The following is a 19,111-nucleotide window of genomic DNA, read 5'->3' as shown; positions in this document are numbered from 1 at the left end:
TCACAAGTTTCTCATAATTAATTAAGTTTGGGTGTGAATGCTTCCATTGTTGAAATCCATCCTGGTATTTTCTTATAAGTTCTTGATTTTACCTTTTCCCATGTCAAAAGCAGTGCATTTCTTTCATAGTGGTTTTGAAAATGTTTGTGAATTTTGTTCTTCCCATACCATAGGAAAGCACGCCATCCAAGTTGTAGGTCATGTCCTTCTACGTATAATAGTCTTTTATTTCTAAGATTTATCCATTCTTATAACCATGTTAGTGCGGCTGTTTGATAGTACAAGACCCAGTCTGGTAGCCCAAAACCTCCATTTTCTTTTGCTTTTTATAACATTTCCACTCTGATCTAGCTTTCTCCCTTGCCAGATAAATTTCAATATAGATGTATTTAATTCATTGAAAAAAAATTTGTCAATTTTTATTGGTATTGTTTGAAATAGAGTAGTTTTGGTAAAATGTTCATTTTCACAGACGCTATTCTTCCCAAGATTGATATTTGTAGATTTTTCCATTTTTCCAAGTCTAGTTTTATTTGTTTTAATAATTTTACATAACTATCTTCTTTTATTGTTGCACACCCTGCTGTTAGATATATCCCCAAGTATTTAACTTTCTTAGCTACTTGAAGGTCTGTTTTTTCTGATAATTGTTTTTTTTAATCTGTGAGGTTTTTAACTATAACTTCAGTCTTTTCTCTATTGATTTTCAGTCCTACTATTTCTCCAAATTCTTCAGTCTTTGCTAATAATTTAGGACTTGTCTCTAATGGATCCTCCAATATAAATACCAGGTCATCTGCAATTGCTTGTACACCCTAAAGAGAATTTTAAACCATTAAAGCAAAAAAGATAATGCTGAGGCCCCAATGAAACTTACATCCATAGATCAACCATACCATGCCAGCCTCATTAGCATCCTGGCTCCAGTATCTGGAGGAAAAACCATTGTTTTTCTGAAGGCCAATAAAATTAGGCCATCCATATTTCTTGATTGAAACTGTATTTGCCAATGTTCATTTTGAGACCTCACTGGAGTGATGAAGAAATGGGCTTGAGATCTATTTATTTTAATAAGATTTAAGCCTATACTATTTGTTTGCATCTTTCTAATTTAATTTAGGAATCTAAATATTGCTTCTAGGATTTTAAATTTAGTCCATTTAAATCATAGTGCTATCTCTAAACAGAACATGGTAGGATTTGATCTGGATTTAAAATGTGTTTTCAATGTCTCTATATTTATATTTTCTTTTGTTCGTTTGTTTTTACATAGTGTGCTGAAGATCAAGAGACTCGTGACCTTGTTAGGCAACATGGAGGCCTGAAACCTCTTGCTACTTTAGTTACTAATTCTGGAAATAAAGAACTTCTGGCAGCAGTGACTGGAGCAATCTGGAAATGTGCAATCAGCAAAGAAAATGTGACAAAGTACTTGCAATATTTGCTGCCTTGAAATATATGTATTATAGTTAGCACCTCCTGCTTATAACCAGTCATAAGAATTTACAAACCGTTAGGATTTTAAAATAATTACGACTTAATAGTTATGTATGAGTAACATCAGGAATATTTAGGTGTTGTGTGTGCACTTTAGATGGGGTTCTGTCTAAAACTTGCTGAAATATTTATTAGAGAAGTTGGCAATCTAAATATCTAAATAAGTTGGCAATCTAAATAAGTTTAAGCCAGCATTTATTTTTCTAGAATACCAGTAGTTATCATCGACTGTATTCTCTATTTTAATATCACCTAGATAGATTGGAGTAAAAATTAGTTTTTGCCCTGTTGGGTAAGGATAGTGGGAAACATAGTCTAATCCATTTTACAGTTCACTGAATTGAGGAAAGGATACTCAAGAGCTATTGGTATCTGCAAGCAATGACAGGTTGGCCTTTTATGCATTTATGTGCAGTGTAGCAATACAAATATGAAAGGGTGGAACTGGTGTCATGGGACATGATGGACATTTTGTCAATTTGGCATCATAATAGATAAGAACAGATATGCCTGGAAGTTAGAGAATTAAAATTTGTGATGTTAAAGCAAGCAGCAAACCCTTGTAAAATAAGGCATATTAGAAGTAATTATAGTAGTAATGTCAAGATTTGGGTGAAATGGGTTTGTGCATATATGTATTGCCAGTTTTAATTCAAATGTTTATGAATCTTGAATTTTATGATTCCTAGTTAAAAGACACAGTCATGACTCAGAACTATAAAATTCTGGAAAATACAGAAAGTACAAAACTTCTACTAAATTTATTTATTTAAAAACATCATTCCTATTGTAATATAGAGTGATAATAGCTCATCTGCCTTTAAACCACCCAAACTATGAGACAGAATAATGAATTCCAAATACTTTGAATTTAATTATAGTTGGAGTAAGTCTGTTGACAAATATATGTATATTTAGTCATGAAACTTTGATTTTTAGGTTCCGGGAATACAAAGCCATAGAAGCTTTGGTTGGCTTGCTAACAGATCAGCCAGAAGAGGTTCTTATAAATGTGGTAGGTGCCCTTGGTGAATGTTGTCAGGAACAAGCCAATCGGACCATTATCCGTAGATGTGGTGGAATCCCATCTCTTGTTGCCTTACTCACCGGAACCAATCAAGCTCTACTTGTGAATGTGACTAAAGCTGTGGGGTCTTGTGCAACTGAACCAGAAAATATGGCGTAAGTTTTTCTCTTTAGCATATATTATATGTACATTGCCATATTTGTCATATTTGAAATTAGTGCTATGAAAGAGACATCATAAATAAGAATTACATTTAGCAAATATTTAGTACATTTGAAATAAAAGATTTCAACTAAATAATATTTGAAATATTTCAATAACTAAAATATTAAAATTAAACTATAAATCAAGCTTCACAATATTTTTGAGAGTCTTTTTTCTTCATTCATTGATGATTTTGTGATGGCCTGAATATGAAATTATCCTTCTTCTTTGGCTATATTAGCAGAATGTGATCAATGGAATTTTAAATCCTGATTTTTATTTAAATGGGAGCATTAAATGAATCCTAACACGCAAAAAACAAATGATATATTTCTTTCTAAGTGCTTTAGCACAAAATATGTTTCTCCTTCTACCCACCTAAGCTTTTAAAAATCTTTTGCATAGTTGACATTATAAGAGTTATCCTGAAGTATTTAAACATTTAATAGCTGTGCATGGAAACTAAAAAATATCAAACCACATTTTCTTTTTTTCTTCTTCCCACATTGCACTCTTATGTGTAAACGAAGTTATTGGTTTTTGACTTTTATAATTTAAAACTTAGATCTGAAATTTAAGCATTTCCTTTTGGGATAAATGTTTCATTAAAAGCTTCAAGTAATATTTTGCTTTATGTGGAAAAAGTCTTGACAAGGGCATGTAGTATAGTTCTTTGCTTCTGTACAACCAAGATCAAATGAATATAGCCCTTGTTTCCTCCCATTATTTTATTTTGCCTCACTTGCTTCTCTTAGTGCAGTGATTTAATTTCCTTGAAAGCACCATTTGTTTTCATGCTTTGGCTGTCACCCAGTGGCAAGATAGGGCAGAAATGTAAATATGGCATAGATGAATGAAGCAAGTTCAATGGTAGAAAGGTATGCATAGAATTAATCATTATTATATCATATCTCATAAAAGATGGTTAGTTCACATGTAATTTTTGTATTAACACTGGTAGAGTCATAAATTGGCAATGGAATCCAAATAAGATATTGTAGAGCATTAACAATAACACACTGCTTGGAGGCTATTGCTTTTGTCTCCAGTTTTATACTAGAATAGACAACCCATGACCTGCTTGGTCATCATTTCAGAAGTATTTTCTTACCCAGTTCCTCAATATCTTAAACAATGGCAGTGCCTTCACTGAAAAAGTTCTTAAAGATTCTGAAAGATATTCAGAGATGTATCTACCTTGAAAATAGCTCATGTTTAACTGTATAGGAGAGTCATACTTCAGGAGTTGTCTACAGGACTTTTAATGATATTTTGAATTACATCATAAAATGTTTATAAGTTTTATGTCATGAAATGTTTTATAAATTTTGCAAAATTGCAATTCTTTGTGGGTCATGGGTTCCAGATTTTGGATGCATTCTATAAGCCCATTTGAGGTACCATGGTCAAAAAGGTTTTGCCCCATGATGTACTGTTTGCCCAGTTAAAGGTTATAGGCATAAGAATTTTACTAGTAAATAAAATGGATATCAAAGCATGGTGGTGAATTGTGATCTGAAAGATATCACTTTATTTAAGCAAAAGGAAAGAAATGATCGTTTGAGTGGAATCAAATGAATCTTGAGTTAAGGTATGCATCACTCCTTAGTTTATTTTCTTCTTCCAATTTGATTCTTCAATGCAAGAACATTGCTGAATGCTATCGCCATCATAGCTGGAACTTTGAATAAAAGGTACTGCAAAGAACATACAAAGGAGAACAATTTGACATCCTTCTAAGTATAGTTTGTGTCATCAAGAGTGATTGAGTTAGCTTTGTTTAGCATGTTCTCAGAGGTCCTATTCCAGGTTCTCTCTCATGCTGAGATGTAGCAAATGGTTATCAAGGTGTAGGCATTCTTGGTGTTATTCCTTCAGTTTGAAATGGCTTTCCAAAGGATGTGTCTAGCTATTCTATTCTTCTGGTTGAAGGCTAATATATTTTATTTCATGCTGCTAATATATTATTTATGTTTTATTGCTATACTGACAAAAGGATGTTTTTTTATAATCAGTCTGTGTCTAGGTATGTTGTGTTAACATATGGTAAACTTTTTACTATTTTTTTAAATGTAATTTTAAAATGCTCTAATTTATCTGAAAAAAACTCTGTTTTGAAAAATAATGCTATAATAATAATAACAATTATTTGGCATAGGCAAATGTACTACAACAACAATAAATCAGGGTAAAATCATGAACAATAATGGAATTGAAATGCTGAATGGCCAAATCATCAGGAGCCATTAGATGAAGCCCTCAAGTATCTGGGCATTTTACAGTTGGATAACACCAAGCATGGATAAATTAAAAATGTGATTAGTAAAGATTATTTCCAAAGAGTGAGAAAAGTGCTAAAGAAAAAAATGAATGGTGGAAACACCGTCACAGTAATCAATACCTGGAATCATTACATGAGGACAAACTGAATTGGACAGTGAACCACAAAACAAGAAAGCTAATGATTATTGTCTATGCATTACATCCCTATAGTTATATTGATTGATATGAACAGTGTGTTGTCCCAGTGCAGGGGTCCCCAACCTACAGTCCATGGCCCAGTCCTAGGCCGTGGGCTCTTTGCCAGAAGGCTGCGGAAACGGCTGGCCACTGTGCGCACGTGTGGGTGTGCATTTAGCCCCCATGCTAGCGCCTGCAACCCCATTTGCACCTGGATGTGGGTGCGAACAGGAATACTAGCATGGGGCGGGTGTCCGCAGCCCATTTGCACATGCGCTGCAAGCCCGGGCGGTTTGTGTGGCCCATTTGTGCATGCGTGAACTGGTGCTAGCCGCCGGGGGGAGTGCATGGCTGCTCACACATGCACGTGGTGCCAGTGCATGCTGAATGCACGAACGGAGCTCCTAGTGCCGTGCCAGTGTGTGTGGCTCCATGTGCACACGTGCATGCATCCAAACCAATTTTGAAGCTGCTCTCCTTCCCTCTGGTCCTCAAGCCAGAAAGGTTGGAGACCTCGGGCCTAGTGGTGAAGACTCCCATTTGAAAGGTTGAAAGTTCAATTCTAGGTAGGGGCAGATGTTCCTTTCTAGGATGGCAAAGAAAAAAGGATATCTGCTGCTAACTCCACATGGCATCAAGAAGGTCATCTGGCCAGTAAACCTCAGCTTCATCCAGTCTCTCCAATTCTATCCCAAATTAAGGGTTTTAAAAGGAGTTATATTAATTGATATATCTGCCCTACAGAAATGGAGGCCAGAGATTTACTTCAAGTTAAACAATCTGTCAAGAAGAAACACATGCATTGGCTTTTACATAAAAACAGCCTAGAACAAACATTGATGCAAGTTAAAAATTGGAATTTACTGAATGACCAAAATATTCACAAAATATGAATATAAAAATAAAGTAATAAAACGTCAAATAGAATGCTGGCAAGGGAAAGTATTATTTAATCAATTTCTAAAAAAGAATAAAGGGAAAGAGGATAAAGATAAAAATTGGTAATAGCTTACAATTGGAACATTAAAAAAAAGAAACCAAAGACTTGATTTTGGCTGTTCAAATTATTCAAACTCATGCAATCAAGGCCAGAACTGAAAAAAATAATCAAACAATTCAAAGTACAGATTCTGCAAAGAAACAAGAAGAAACATTGGATTATTTGCTCAGGTCATGCAAGAGGATCACAGAATCTGATTAAATAACAACAATATAACACAGTCACCAAAATTTACTGAGACATCTATAAATATTATGTTCCAGTAATGAAAAATTGGTGTAAACATAGAGTTGAAAAAGTATTTGGAAATGAGCAAGTTAAAATATTGTGGGATTTTCTAATACAAACTGATAAAGTCTTGACTCATAATACTGGATTTAATTGTAGCTGAAAAGAAAAAGAAATGTGGGTATTTAATGTGGCAATACTGGAAGATAGTAGGCTAGCACAGGAGTCCCCAACCCCCAGTCTGTGGACCAGTACCAGGCCGCAGCATGCCAGCAACCGGTCCACACAAACAAGGAAAGCCCCATCTGCAGGATGCAGGCAGCACACAAAACCATGCCCCCTCCAGTCCACGGAAAAACCTCTCCACGTAACCAGTCCCTGATGCCCAAAACGTTGGGGACCTCTGGACTAGAAAATAGAGTTGAAGATCACAAAGTATTAACATCTGAAAATCAAAATTGAAATATTTTGGCATAAACTGGCTATGGTTGCTCCAGTGAATCACCTGATTAGCTGCACAGACTGACTACAAGCAACAGCATGACAAAGTAGCAACAATGCATTGAAAGATCTGTAAGAAATGCCATTTGCCTGCAAGCAAGAACTGGTGGGACCATAAAATAGAAAAGTCATAGAAAGTAAAGAAGCTAAATTGCTATGGGACTTTAGAATTCAAACAGACAGCATCTGCCACATAACATCCAGACTTAACAATTGTTGATAAGAAAGATAAAAATTATGGTTATTGGATGTGGTATTACCTGTAGATAAACAGAATTGAAGACAAAGAAAGGTAGAACCAATAGTAATATGCGCCTTGGGTACAATCCCAAAGCAACTGGAGCACCACTTGAACCTATTGGCATTGACAAATTTGCCATCAATCAGTTGCAAAAGGCAGCTTTACCAGGAACAGCTTACATCCTGTGATGATACCTCTAACACCAGCAAACATCCAGATCTCCCTATCCCAGGTCCTTGGAAAGGACTTGATAGGTAGACAAAAATGCCAAATCCAGTCTGAACATCTGGCTGACTGCAACGAATCAATAATAATTCACATAACATGGTATGCAATAAACAATCCATAGACAGGGTTCAAACATTGCACGAAGTAAAATGAACTAATGCACATTATTTCTTAGTACAGGGGTGTCAAACTCAAATTTCATTGAGGGCCGCATCAGCATTGCGCTTGCCCTCAGGGGGCCAGGTGGGTATGGCCAGGGTGGGCATGGCCTACTGGGTGGGCGTGGCTAGAGTGTGTATGGCCTACTGGGTGGGCATGGCCAGCTCTACATCGTTCGCATCAAGGGTGCCTATGGGGGCCTGGGCAGGAGTGGGACAGATCTGAGGGTCTCTGGCGGAAGGAGGGTCTCTGGGCCAGGGCCAAGGCAGTGGGGGCCGTTCCCTCACTGTTTCCAGGGTGGCTTCGCGGGCCACATGAAACCACTTTGCGGGCCGGATCTGGCCCCCGGGCCTTGTGTTTGACATGTCTGTCTTAGTACAAGATGTGAGCCAAGCCACTGCTTGTCACATTTTTCTGGATTTATTAACTTTCTGGTATTAATTTAAGCAGGATTTAAGTGATGGAACCATATTAAACAGTTAGAAAGGACACTTCACAAAATACAGGTAGTCCTCAACTTACACCCACAATTGAGCCCAAAATTTCTGTTGTTGAGACATTTGTTAAGTGAGTTTTGCCCCATTTTATGACTTTTCTTGCCACAATTGTTAAGTGAATCACTGTAGTTGATAAGTTAGTAACCAGGTTGTTAAGTGAATCTGGCTTCCTAGTGACTTTGCTTGTCAGAGGATTGCAAAAGGTGATCACATGACCCTGGGACACAGCAAAGATCATACATATGAACCAGTTGCCAAGCATCTGAATTTTGATCACATGAACTTGGGGAGGCTGCAAAGGTCATAACTATAAAATGATCATAACTCACATTTTTCAGTGCTGTTATAACTTTGGATGGTCTCTAAACGAACCATTGTAAGTTGAGGACAACCTGTGTCCCCAAAGCCTGTTGCTCAAAATACTAAATGTCTCACATCAGTAGTTGGAATTATTTGTTGTACATGCGTATACATGTATATGCTCAAAAAATGCAAAGAGAGTTGGAAGCGGCCACAATGAGTCATTGGTAGGATGTGACAGCTCAATGCTTTGGGTTTAAAGAGGCGTATGATGACATTTTCCTCCAATAGTTTACACAATCTTGTTAACTGAAATATTTCAGCAGAGTAACAACTTTATCTGAATGCCCTGAATGTGAAATACAGGCTTGAATCTGGTGACAAGATTTTTTGTTACAGATACCTCAAGCTGATAATAGAGCACAGGCATGTTGTTACTAGTTTAACAAAATGCTCTTGTTGTTTTATAAAAGAGTATTATGCAACTCACCCAGCTTTCCTTTAAGTAGTTTTTTACAGAGACCTCTCCTAGCATTCCTAAAAAGTCTATTAGCCAAGTTGACTGAAAAATCTGGGAGATTTTGTACAAAGCATTTGGTGAGTATCAGGTCACCATAGTCTAGACTAGAGGCTGGTCTAGACTATGTAAAACATGTCCTTAGAAAAATTCCCCCAATGTATTTGTTTGAGAGTGTTTGTCTTTGTTTATCTATCCTGCACAATCACATTATAAATTTTTTAAAGATTTTATGTTGTATTTTATTTAACTTCAAACCACTCTTTCAATAAGTCTTATGAACTAAAATTTAAGATTTGCTAAACCAACCAGATGTAGATTGACTCTCAGATTTACAATACCATTTATCAAAGCAGTTTGCAACTTTTTGTTTAAGTTTACAAGAGTTGAACTGTGGTTTTCCAAAAGATGAGATTGTGCTTTGTAAGACTTGAAACCTGTAATCTTACCAGGGAGCGCAATATATATATTCAGTATAACAGTGTTTACATTTGTGTATGTGGTCTCAATTGGCAGGAGATGCAGTTAGACTTCTTTAGAGTCCTGGCATATACTGGTGTAACAAAAAGGATGATAGCTATAAGAAACAGATGTTGAGTGTGTGCATGTGTCTTTGAGAAAGTCTGAGGCTTGTTTACCCTGGAAATATTCAATATCACATTATTAAAGCACAAAACTGGCTTGCTGTAGATTCACTTAGAACTGTTGCTTTGGCAGTAAAACAAATATAACCCTGCAATCCATTTTTTTAAAATGAGCTCATGTATTAGTTTAGAAAGCAATTGCATAACTAACAATCAGGGTCTAGCAGACATATTCCAGTATCAATTGCAAAAGTAATCATTGTGACCTAAGATTGTTTTACATATACAGTATTTTAGGAAACCATTAGTGTTTTGTAGAATGACTGGCCTCCATATCTACTGTTCAAAAAGTTTGTTTTTTATGTTTTCTGTTCTTGTTTAATGGTTTTTCTTATTTGCAAAGTAAGGATGGGAAAACACAGGAGAGTTATAATTCTGAGGTTATAGTGAATCTCTCTTGAAGAATGATGATTATACTATTGATGGCTTTTCTGGAGCTGGAAACAACTTCATCCAGGTGGGGATGATAGAAAAGTAATGGAAAGTAATCAAACCTAGTCTTAATGGGGGTAGCACAAAGGGAACTCAAATTAATTTTGGTGAATAATGTTCTAGGAGCTCAAACATGTACATATGATTAAGGAATCATTCTAGTTCTTTAGGAAAAGCAAACATAGCTATGAATTCAGGTTATACAATTAGATCAAATGAAACCAGCAGAAAGATAGATCCTTTACAGTCAAACTACTGGTAGTTTTCCCTTAATTGATTTGGTGACAGTTCAAAATTATAGTGATGCTCAACAAAGGGACTTATGATCCTCGCCTAAAGTTATGACCATTGCAGAGTTCCTGCAGTCACATGATTGCAACCTGGGCACTTGGCAACCTGTTTGCACTTAGGACTGGTTGCTACGCACCTCCTGATCATGTTATCATCATTTGCAATCTTTCCTGTGAGCTTCCCTAGAAAATCAGCAAGGAAGCTGGCAGGGTTACAAGCCACTATCACCTGCTAACTTTTAGAGGGCATTCTTGACTCTGTTCAATATTGCAATCCAGACTTCAAGATTCCATCTAAATATTTTTTTCCTTTCCTTTCCTTTCTTTTCCTTTCCTTTCCTTTTTTTCTGGTTCCTAGAAAATTTTCTTTAAAAATTTGTTCTATGACATAAATAAATGAAAATGAATAAGCTTTCAATTCCTTAAAATGACTACTTTTTTGTAATATAAGAATATTTTTGTCCATTTCTTTTTTATAGTTTGTGCTTTTCGTGATTAAAATTCTATAGCTGGGTCAGCAGGGAAAAATAGGACTTGATTTTTGATTTTGCTATGGCTTTCAGCATAGACCAAAAGTTTACTTGTCACTTGATGCTTATATAAGAGATAGTTAATTCTAAAATCAAGCAAGCAAATTTGTCGTTTTGTCTTAGAGGAACCACTGTGCTTGGCAAGCCATCACATTTTCCTCCTAGTTAAACAACAATGAGCCAAGGAGTTTAGCAAAGACAAGGTCAGTTAGCAGTTCAAGAGTCAGCTGAGGTAGCAAAACTGTTCCATACTCCAGAGTGCAAAGATTGGGTCTGCATCCAAATAATCAGGCTAGAAAATGAGTCAATGTTTCTGGCAACTGGTCATAAGAGCATCAAGGTGAAGATATTATTTCCAGCACTGGTTTATCACTAACAGGCCATTTGGACAATTCAGGGCTTGAGCTTCCACTCTAAACCATCTGGGTTCTATTGCTGGTTTCAATAGCAAGCCCAGCATAAACCATTATTTGTAAAATGTCTTTCTATTGCAAGCTTGTGGTTCTATCCTTTCAGTCTTTTGGCTCTTACTATTGCCCTTGTGAACTGAAACTCTTAAGAATTAGACCTCCAGGATACTCATGTCTTGATAAATGGATGGAGAGTAAATGATACTTTAAAGAGAGTGTTATGATTAAAACAATAAGGGATTGGTAGAAAGCAGAAAAATAGGCTCATCAGAAGTGATTCTGAATATCTTACTTGGCCTGACTATATTTTTTTTATTTATTTAGCGTATGGTATATTATATATGGACTAGTAATGTATTAGCATTTCACCTAGATTGGTAGAACACATTAAATATAAATGCTAAAAGGATCTATTTTCTAATACCAATGTCTAGGCCGGCTAACCATTGAAATGCAGCATTGTTTACATGAAAAAAATCATACACTAGTCCAATACATGCCCTTAGCATATAGTAGGTCACAATGTGATCTACAGTTTGACGTGAGACCCCAAAGTTACACTGAGGGGTGGATACAATGCCCCATTTATACAGTGAGTCCCGGCAGATGCCATGTGAGATGCGAATCCTATTCAGAATTGCTGGTGTTGTAGTTCAAAGCTGACTGCAAATGAACTTGTACAGATAATGAAAGTAGAAAATGTGGATAAAAAATAGTGGAAACAAGGAAAACAAATTTAGAGTAATGTAATGCTGTAGCAATAGCAACAGAATATTTCAAATCTGTAACTAGATGGGTTAAATGGTCAAAATCAGATTTGGATGGGAGAAAACAGGCTTCGACTCAACCCGGCCAAGACTGAGTGGCTGTACATACCGTCATCTCGTTTAGTCCAAGAGGTTCCATCTCTGACTATAGGAGGAGAGATGTTACCTCCCATTGATAAAGCACGCAATCTGGGCGTCCTCCTAGATTCACGACTCAGTTTTGAAGATCACATTGGAACCGTGGCTAGGGGGGCATTTGCCCAGATTCGTCTTATATACCAATTGCGCCCCTTTTTGGACCGAGATGCCCTACGTACAGTCACCCACGCACTCGTTACCTCCCGTATTGATTACTGTAATGCTCTCTACATGGGGCTGCCCTTGAAGACCACCCGGAGGCTTCAGCTGGTGCAGAATGCAGCTGCACGGGTTGTGATGGGAGCTTCCCGATACTCCCATATTACACCCCTCCTGCGTGAGCTGCATTGGCTACCAGTTGCCCTCCGGGTGAGATTTAAGGTGCTGGTACTTACCTTTAAAGCCCTACATGGCTTAGGTCCGGGATACTTGCAGGACCATCTGCTGCCGGGAACAAATTCCCATCGTCCAGTACGCTCACACAGAGAAGGCCTCCTCAGGGTACCGTCAGCTAGGCAATGTCGGCTGGCGACCCCCAGGGGGAGGGCCTTCTCTGTGGGAGCACCAACCCTATGGAATCAGCTCCCCCCTGAGCTTCGGATAGCCCAAAACCTCCAATCCTTTCGCCGCGGCCTCAAAACACACCTGTTCCACCAAGCTGACCTAGACTGACAGGCATTTTAATTAATTTATATTTAGTATTTTTAATTCATTTTAAAATTCTCTAATTTTTTATTGCACTGATGTTCTCAATTTTCATTTTATCTTGATTTATGTACTTATTATATGTTTTATTGTGAGCCGCCCTGAGTCCTTCAGGAGATAGGGCGGGATATAAATCCCATCAATAAATAAATAAATAAATAAAATCAAGAAAGTAAATCTTTACCTTGATAAGGAGAAGTATGGTGCAATTGATATTGTGCAAATCTTTGATTAGAAGGCATATAAGTCTGTAAACCAATGTCGTGCATAGCCTTGTTGACAGTTCTTGATCAGATTATTGTTAGGCTTGGCTGCCTCATTCTAAACTGCTATAACTAAGATCTGGGTTTTAGAAGTAGGATGGTTTGAGAGATAATTAAACAGAGATTGAAACTAAATGCTATTGAATGTGCGTGTGTATTGATTGTAAAATGTTACAAAATATACAAATGTTTGAAAAATATTATCAAACTATCTGAAATATTGGACTAGAAAATAGAATTCATTATATAGATTTTAATGTTCCTTTTTATCCTTCTATCACATGTTTTTAAATAGCTTTTCATTCTTTTTTTATCAACTTTTTATTTGTTAGTCTAAAATTTTATTTCCTACATTCCAAGCAAAACTCTTTTTTTGCATTATCTATGCTGGCAGTATAAATTTGTCTGCATTATGTAATGTCTGAAATTGACATTAGTCATCTCCAACAAATTAATATTAGTCTTTTCCAAATTACCTGGATGTTGGAAGCAAAGTTATATAACCAGGTTGCATTGATTTAAGTAATGCTGCAGTTACATTAGACAAAATTGTGTTTCCTAAAGCATTCTAGCTGGATCATAATAATTGTATGATTATGTACTAGGTTGATTTTGTGCTTTTCATTTCTTGTAAACTCATTTTACATAATGAAAAGAAATTAGATGTTCTTGTTTGATTTCCACATAGGTAAAATCTCTATTTTATTTCCAAAATAATGTATTCCCAATTAGAGGCATGGACAAACTTTAGAATTAAACATGAGGTTATAAATCAAAGTGTGCTTGAGTTTCTTTATCTTCACCTCATCTGCTTTGAATTTTGCATATCTTCCTGAACAAAACTAAGTTTGTAAAGGATATTAAGTTTTGTTTGGTCTTCCTCTCTATTTTAAAGTACGCTGTGGATTTTAATATGAAGTTATGATCCCCTAGACTGATTGATATATAAACATAAGACAGATGGTTTAAAGATGGCTCTGATGATAATTCATTTTTCAGCTAGACATGAAGATACTTTGATTACAGTATGTTTAAGCAATTATAACAGAGTATTCAGTGTTAGTCTTGTCTTAGGGAATGCATGGGAAACAAGTTGTACGTTATTCATATGCAACAAAGAATGCACTGTGATAGTGTGATCCATTTTCATTCTGAATGTTAGGTGAGCACATAGATATTTAAAATATGTCATAGAGTAAGTTAAATAAATTAAGCATAGACTCAATATAGAGTTAAATACATAGCTTTTGGGCATAAATATTTGTTTTGGAAAGTATTTATTGCTATATGAAAGAAACCAGTATGTTTGAATTTTGGTCTGACTTTGCATAAAGCTTGTTAAAAAGTCACATGGCTTGTTTGCAAAGTTTACTAGAGTTCTTCTATATCGTACCATTTATTTTATTTTCTTGATGAATCATTTTTTAAGGCAAAATATTATGAAACTGTATATCTCACCCATCAGATACAAAGTAAATATTTTTCTGAATATGTACAATTATATTTCTAAATGATATATATACAATCATCCAATTATAAAAAATTAAGTTTATTTCTATTTTAAAATATTATAATAAATCCATTCATAAAGAATATCCATGATATTAATGATTGAATTGAATAAATTGAACTTGGATAAATAAGATATCATTTAATTAATCAAACACCTATTTTATATTTTCTAATTTTCAGTTAAATATCTTCCATATTTCTCTCTGATAGGATAATTGATCGCTTGGATGGTGTTCGCTTATTATGGTCATTATTGAAAAATCCTCACCCAGATGTTCAGGCCAGCGCAGCCTGGGCTATCTGTCCTTGTATTGAAAATGCAAAGGTAAATAAATACTTTGAAATTATAATCTAAACAATCACCAAATATTGTGAATTACACAAACAACCAAAAAAAGTTTATTTCCTAGCAAGGTATTTGACAATGTATCATTGATATTCTGATTAGCAAGTTATTTAATGTTGGCTGAATGGTATGACAATTAATTGGCTACATAGCAAGGTTGAGCTGTGTCTTATCAAACTGGAAATAGTTATTAAAATATTGAGTAGAGTAACACAAGTCAAGTCTTTGTGTTCTACTAGCACCTATCGCCAATATTTTAGTTCATTATCTTAATGAATCCTTATCAAACATGTAGATGGTTAAAAAGGGGAAAAGATAGCTAATAATCATATATATATATATATATATATATATATATATATATATATATATATATATAATCATATATATATATAATCATATATATATATAATCATATATATATATATATATAACCCCCCACCCAGTCAGAGCACACCTCCACCCACAGACCACACCCCCTCTGGCAGTTTAAAAAAGAAGAAAAAAAACAGCCACTACCACACACGAAGCTGAAGCCACCAGCCTGAGGATGACGGATGAGATTTCGTCAAAACATTGCCCTGATACCTCCAATTCTACGTGGGGAAAAACCCAAATGACCAACACATATATAATAATATTCAGTTACATAAATGGCTTTAAAATAATATAATAATTTGCCAGAAAAATAAACATTTTTAACTTAGGAAACAAAATCAATGCACAGATACAGGATATACCTGGCTTGGTAATAGGACATCTAATAAATGTCACAGAACTGACTTCAAACACAATATGAGTTAGTAATACAATATGGCTGCTGCAAAAAGGAAGATGCAATTTTAAGCTACATGAATACAATCACAGTGTTATAGTTCTATGTTGTTGTGTTTTGGTCATACCTCTAATTATCTTATTTTGAAATATTGGTTTCTCCTTTTAAAAACTTGATTCCTCCTCTTTCTCCAAGATACTGTTTTTTTAATCATAGGGTCTCTAGAATTATATTGAAACATTAGCTACACTAGGTGAAACAGCTAAAAATCTCTTTTGCTAGTTAATTAAACTTTAAAGATTCACATTAGATTTTTAACCCACCTTATTGCTAAATTACTTTGTATCCTGTGTCAGTGCACTCGGTATGCCTCTGAGTTGGTGAAATGCAGACAATAGCATATTGACTTCCAAGGGTAGGGATTTTAACTTCCATGGAATAACATGAACATATCTGCAGTAAAACTGGGCTTTGTACTAATGATGTTCTAAGCTACATGTGCTGAAACTGACCAGTACTGTCCTTACCTTAGTGGGGAAATTTACATGTGGGACAGGTGTGACTAAGACTGGATATTAAGTCTACATTTTTTACTATTTTAATAAATGTTACATGAAAGCCTCAGTTAATCAAAGTCATGATGGATGGTGGAGATTAGGGTTTGTAGGTCCATCTGGTGATGATCAAAGCACATAGAATATCGTGTCTTGGATATAAAAGAAGTAAAGGATATGAATTAGCTAATGAATAAAGAAAAATAGATGTGTGTCTGTAAAATTAAGCATAATAGAACTGAATGAAGATAACCTTATCTTCTGCAGAGATGTTGTTGCCAACCATTCAATAACAACAACAACAATAATAAAGTTGGAAGGGACCTTTGAGGTCATCTAGTCCAACCCTCTGCTCAGGCAGGAAACCCTATACCATTTCAGACAAATGGCTTTCCAGTATCTTCTTAAAAACTTCCAGTGTTGGAGCATTCACAGCTTCTGGAGGCAGGTTATTCCACTGATTAATTGTTCTAAATGTCAGGAAATTCCTCCTTAGTTCTAGGTTGCTTCTCTCTTTGGTTAGTTTCCACCCGTTGCTTCTTGTCCTACCTTCAAGTGCTTTGGACAATAGCTTGACTCCCTCTTCTTTCTGGCAGCCACTGAGATATTGGAAGACTGCTATCATGTCCCCCCTCGTCCTTCTCTTCATTAAACTAGACATACCCAATTCCAGCAACCATTCCTTATATGTTTTAGCCTCCAGTTACTAATCATCTTTGTTGCTCTTCTCTGTACCATTTCTAGAGTCTTAACATCTTTTTTTACATTTTGGTGACCAAAACTAGATGCAGTATTCCAAGTGTGGCCTTATTCAACCCTCAGCCGCTCTATGGATCAGCACTTTGTGGAGAAATATATAAATATAGGATCAATTATATATAAAGAATAAATGAAAGAGCTAATATATATGTCCAAAGTATGAACTGATATCATGTAGGTTGTATTGTACTTTGAGAGGTACATACTTTTTCCTATGCTTTTTGCATAATATTGGAGATATATGGGTGTGCTTTGATGCTCAGCTTTTTTCTCTAAACATTTAATTGCATTACATATTGCATATAATACATGCAATAATATCCAAACTTTATTCTGCTTAATAGATTAGACGAAGTATTACTCACATATGTTCTAAGAATCCTCTGAACTACATTTTAGATTTGCACATGTTTTATATGGGTGGCAATTGATTTGCATGTGAATTAAATCTTTGGTTATATCTTTAATATGTCCTAAATAGAAGTTAAGTCTATAAAGCTGTTGATCATGGCTTTGTCAGAGTGTCACATCTGTAAGCATTCTCTTGCATTGATCACATTATTAGTTTATATTAGGTTTCTATCATGACTATATCACTGAGAAAATAAAACTGGATATCAAAATATCCAATTTTGATTCATACCAGATACCATATTCATTCCTTTAACAAGAAGGAAGTTTATCATTCCCTAAAAAGAACAATATTTGACCAACTTGCTGACTTGTAGTTTGAAAAGTTTGTGATTACTAAATTCAGAATATGCTTCCAAATCTGGAAATAGTTTATTTAGTTTTAATTCATCTGTTCATGTTTACCCATATATTAAATGAACATATAGGGTGGCAGGGAAATCTATTTAGAATACAAATAAGGCATAGCAAATTTGGCAAGGGCAAAAAGGGAAATGAGCAGCAAGACAAAAACACACAAACTTGAAGCAATTGGATATGCTTCTTTAATATAAGAATAATTACCAGAATTTTGATAAAACATGCACCACCTCCAAGAAATAGGAGATGGAAAGACACAGTGAAACATCAATTGGATGGAAGAATAGAAATGTGAGGGTGTGATGACACAAAAGAAGATGAGAAATTAATATAAGCCAGATACACATGAAACTGAACAAGGTTAGGAAAAGGGAGCCAAAATATAACTAATACCATGCCAGAGTCAACAAGGGATGTTTAATGAGTTAGGCTGAAGACGCCTATTGGCTTCTTCCCCAAATATCAGTGCTGTTTACACACTGTTGGGTGGTACTCTACATGTTCCTCCCAACTCCGTAAGCTGGCTGGCACTTGGTCCAGCTGTCCAATATAGGGAAACAGTGGCTAGCTGATGCTCCACCCAAGGGCACGGCACATGTGTTCCTCCCATCAGAGGAAATGCAAAGATTAAATAGTTAAAGGTACCATGGGATTTTATTTATTTATTTGTATCCTACTGTTATTATTTTTACAAACAACCCAAGGTGACAAACATAATCAACAGATCTTCCTCCTCCTATTTTCCCCACAACAATCCAGTGAGGTGGGTTGGGCTGAGAGAGAGAGAATGACTGGTCAAAATCAACCAGCTCTCATGGCTAAGGTGGGATTTGAACTCATGGTCTTCTGCTCTCTAGCCTGATGCCTTAACCACTAGACCAAACTGGCTCTTTTGCTCAGGAGGAGAGTGGGAATCCCTGAACATGGGATGAATTGGGAGTTCTTGCAGTAAGTAATTGCCTAATCCACATTGCTGAGGAAATACAGCAAATTTAGCCTTATTATGTTTCCTCTGAAGCTCATTAACTTCTGAAGATAGAACATAACTTTTATACCAATATGTATCAGCACTGCCCTCGCCTTTGGGAATGGAAGCTAGAATATGAAAAATGTATCTTTTAAGGTAGAGACTTACTTTGCAGAATAACACTGGGCGCTATCTAACAAAATGAAATTCAATGGTGAAAAAAGTAAGGTTCTACATTTAGGCAGGAAAAATCAAATGCACAGGTATAGTATAGGTGGTACCTTGCTCAATAGTAGTAACTGTGAGAGGGATCTCGGAGTCCTAGTAAACAATCACTTCAATATGAGCCAGCAGAGTGCTGCAGCTGCCAAAAAAGCCAACACAGTGCT

At 35.8% G+C, this 19,111-nt stretch overlaps 1 protein-coding gene across 1 annotated transcript in view; it reads left to right on the top strand.

Annotated features, from left to right (window-relative positions):
• ODAD2 (outer dynein arm docking complex subunit 2) overlaps positions 1-19,111 on the top strand; it is a gene marked incomplete at both ends in the record, with an annotated part of 153,961 nt that overhangs the window by 33,802 nt on the left and 101,048 nt on the right. Inside the window, 3 exons of the mRNA XM_083379420.1 lie at positions 1,274-1,428; positions 2,437-2,679; positions 14,761-14,875. Of these exons, the coding sequence (XP_083235546.1) occupies positions 1,274-1,428; positions 2,437-2,679; positions 14,761-14,875 (513 nt within the window). The remainder of the gene's footprint in view (positions 1-1,273; positions 1,429-2,436; positions 2,680-14,760; positions 14,876-19,111) is intronic.

Source organism: Vipera ursinii (assembly GCF_947247035.1).
Source record: "Vipera ursinii genome assembly, chromosome: Z".
NCBI classification, from domain to species: Eukaryota; Metazoa; Chordata; class Lepidosauria; order Squamata; family Viperidae; genus Vipera; species Vipera ursinii.
This window is presented reverse-complemented; position numbering and strand designations above follow the sequence as displayed.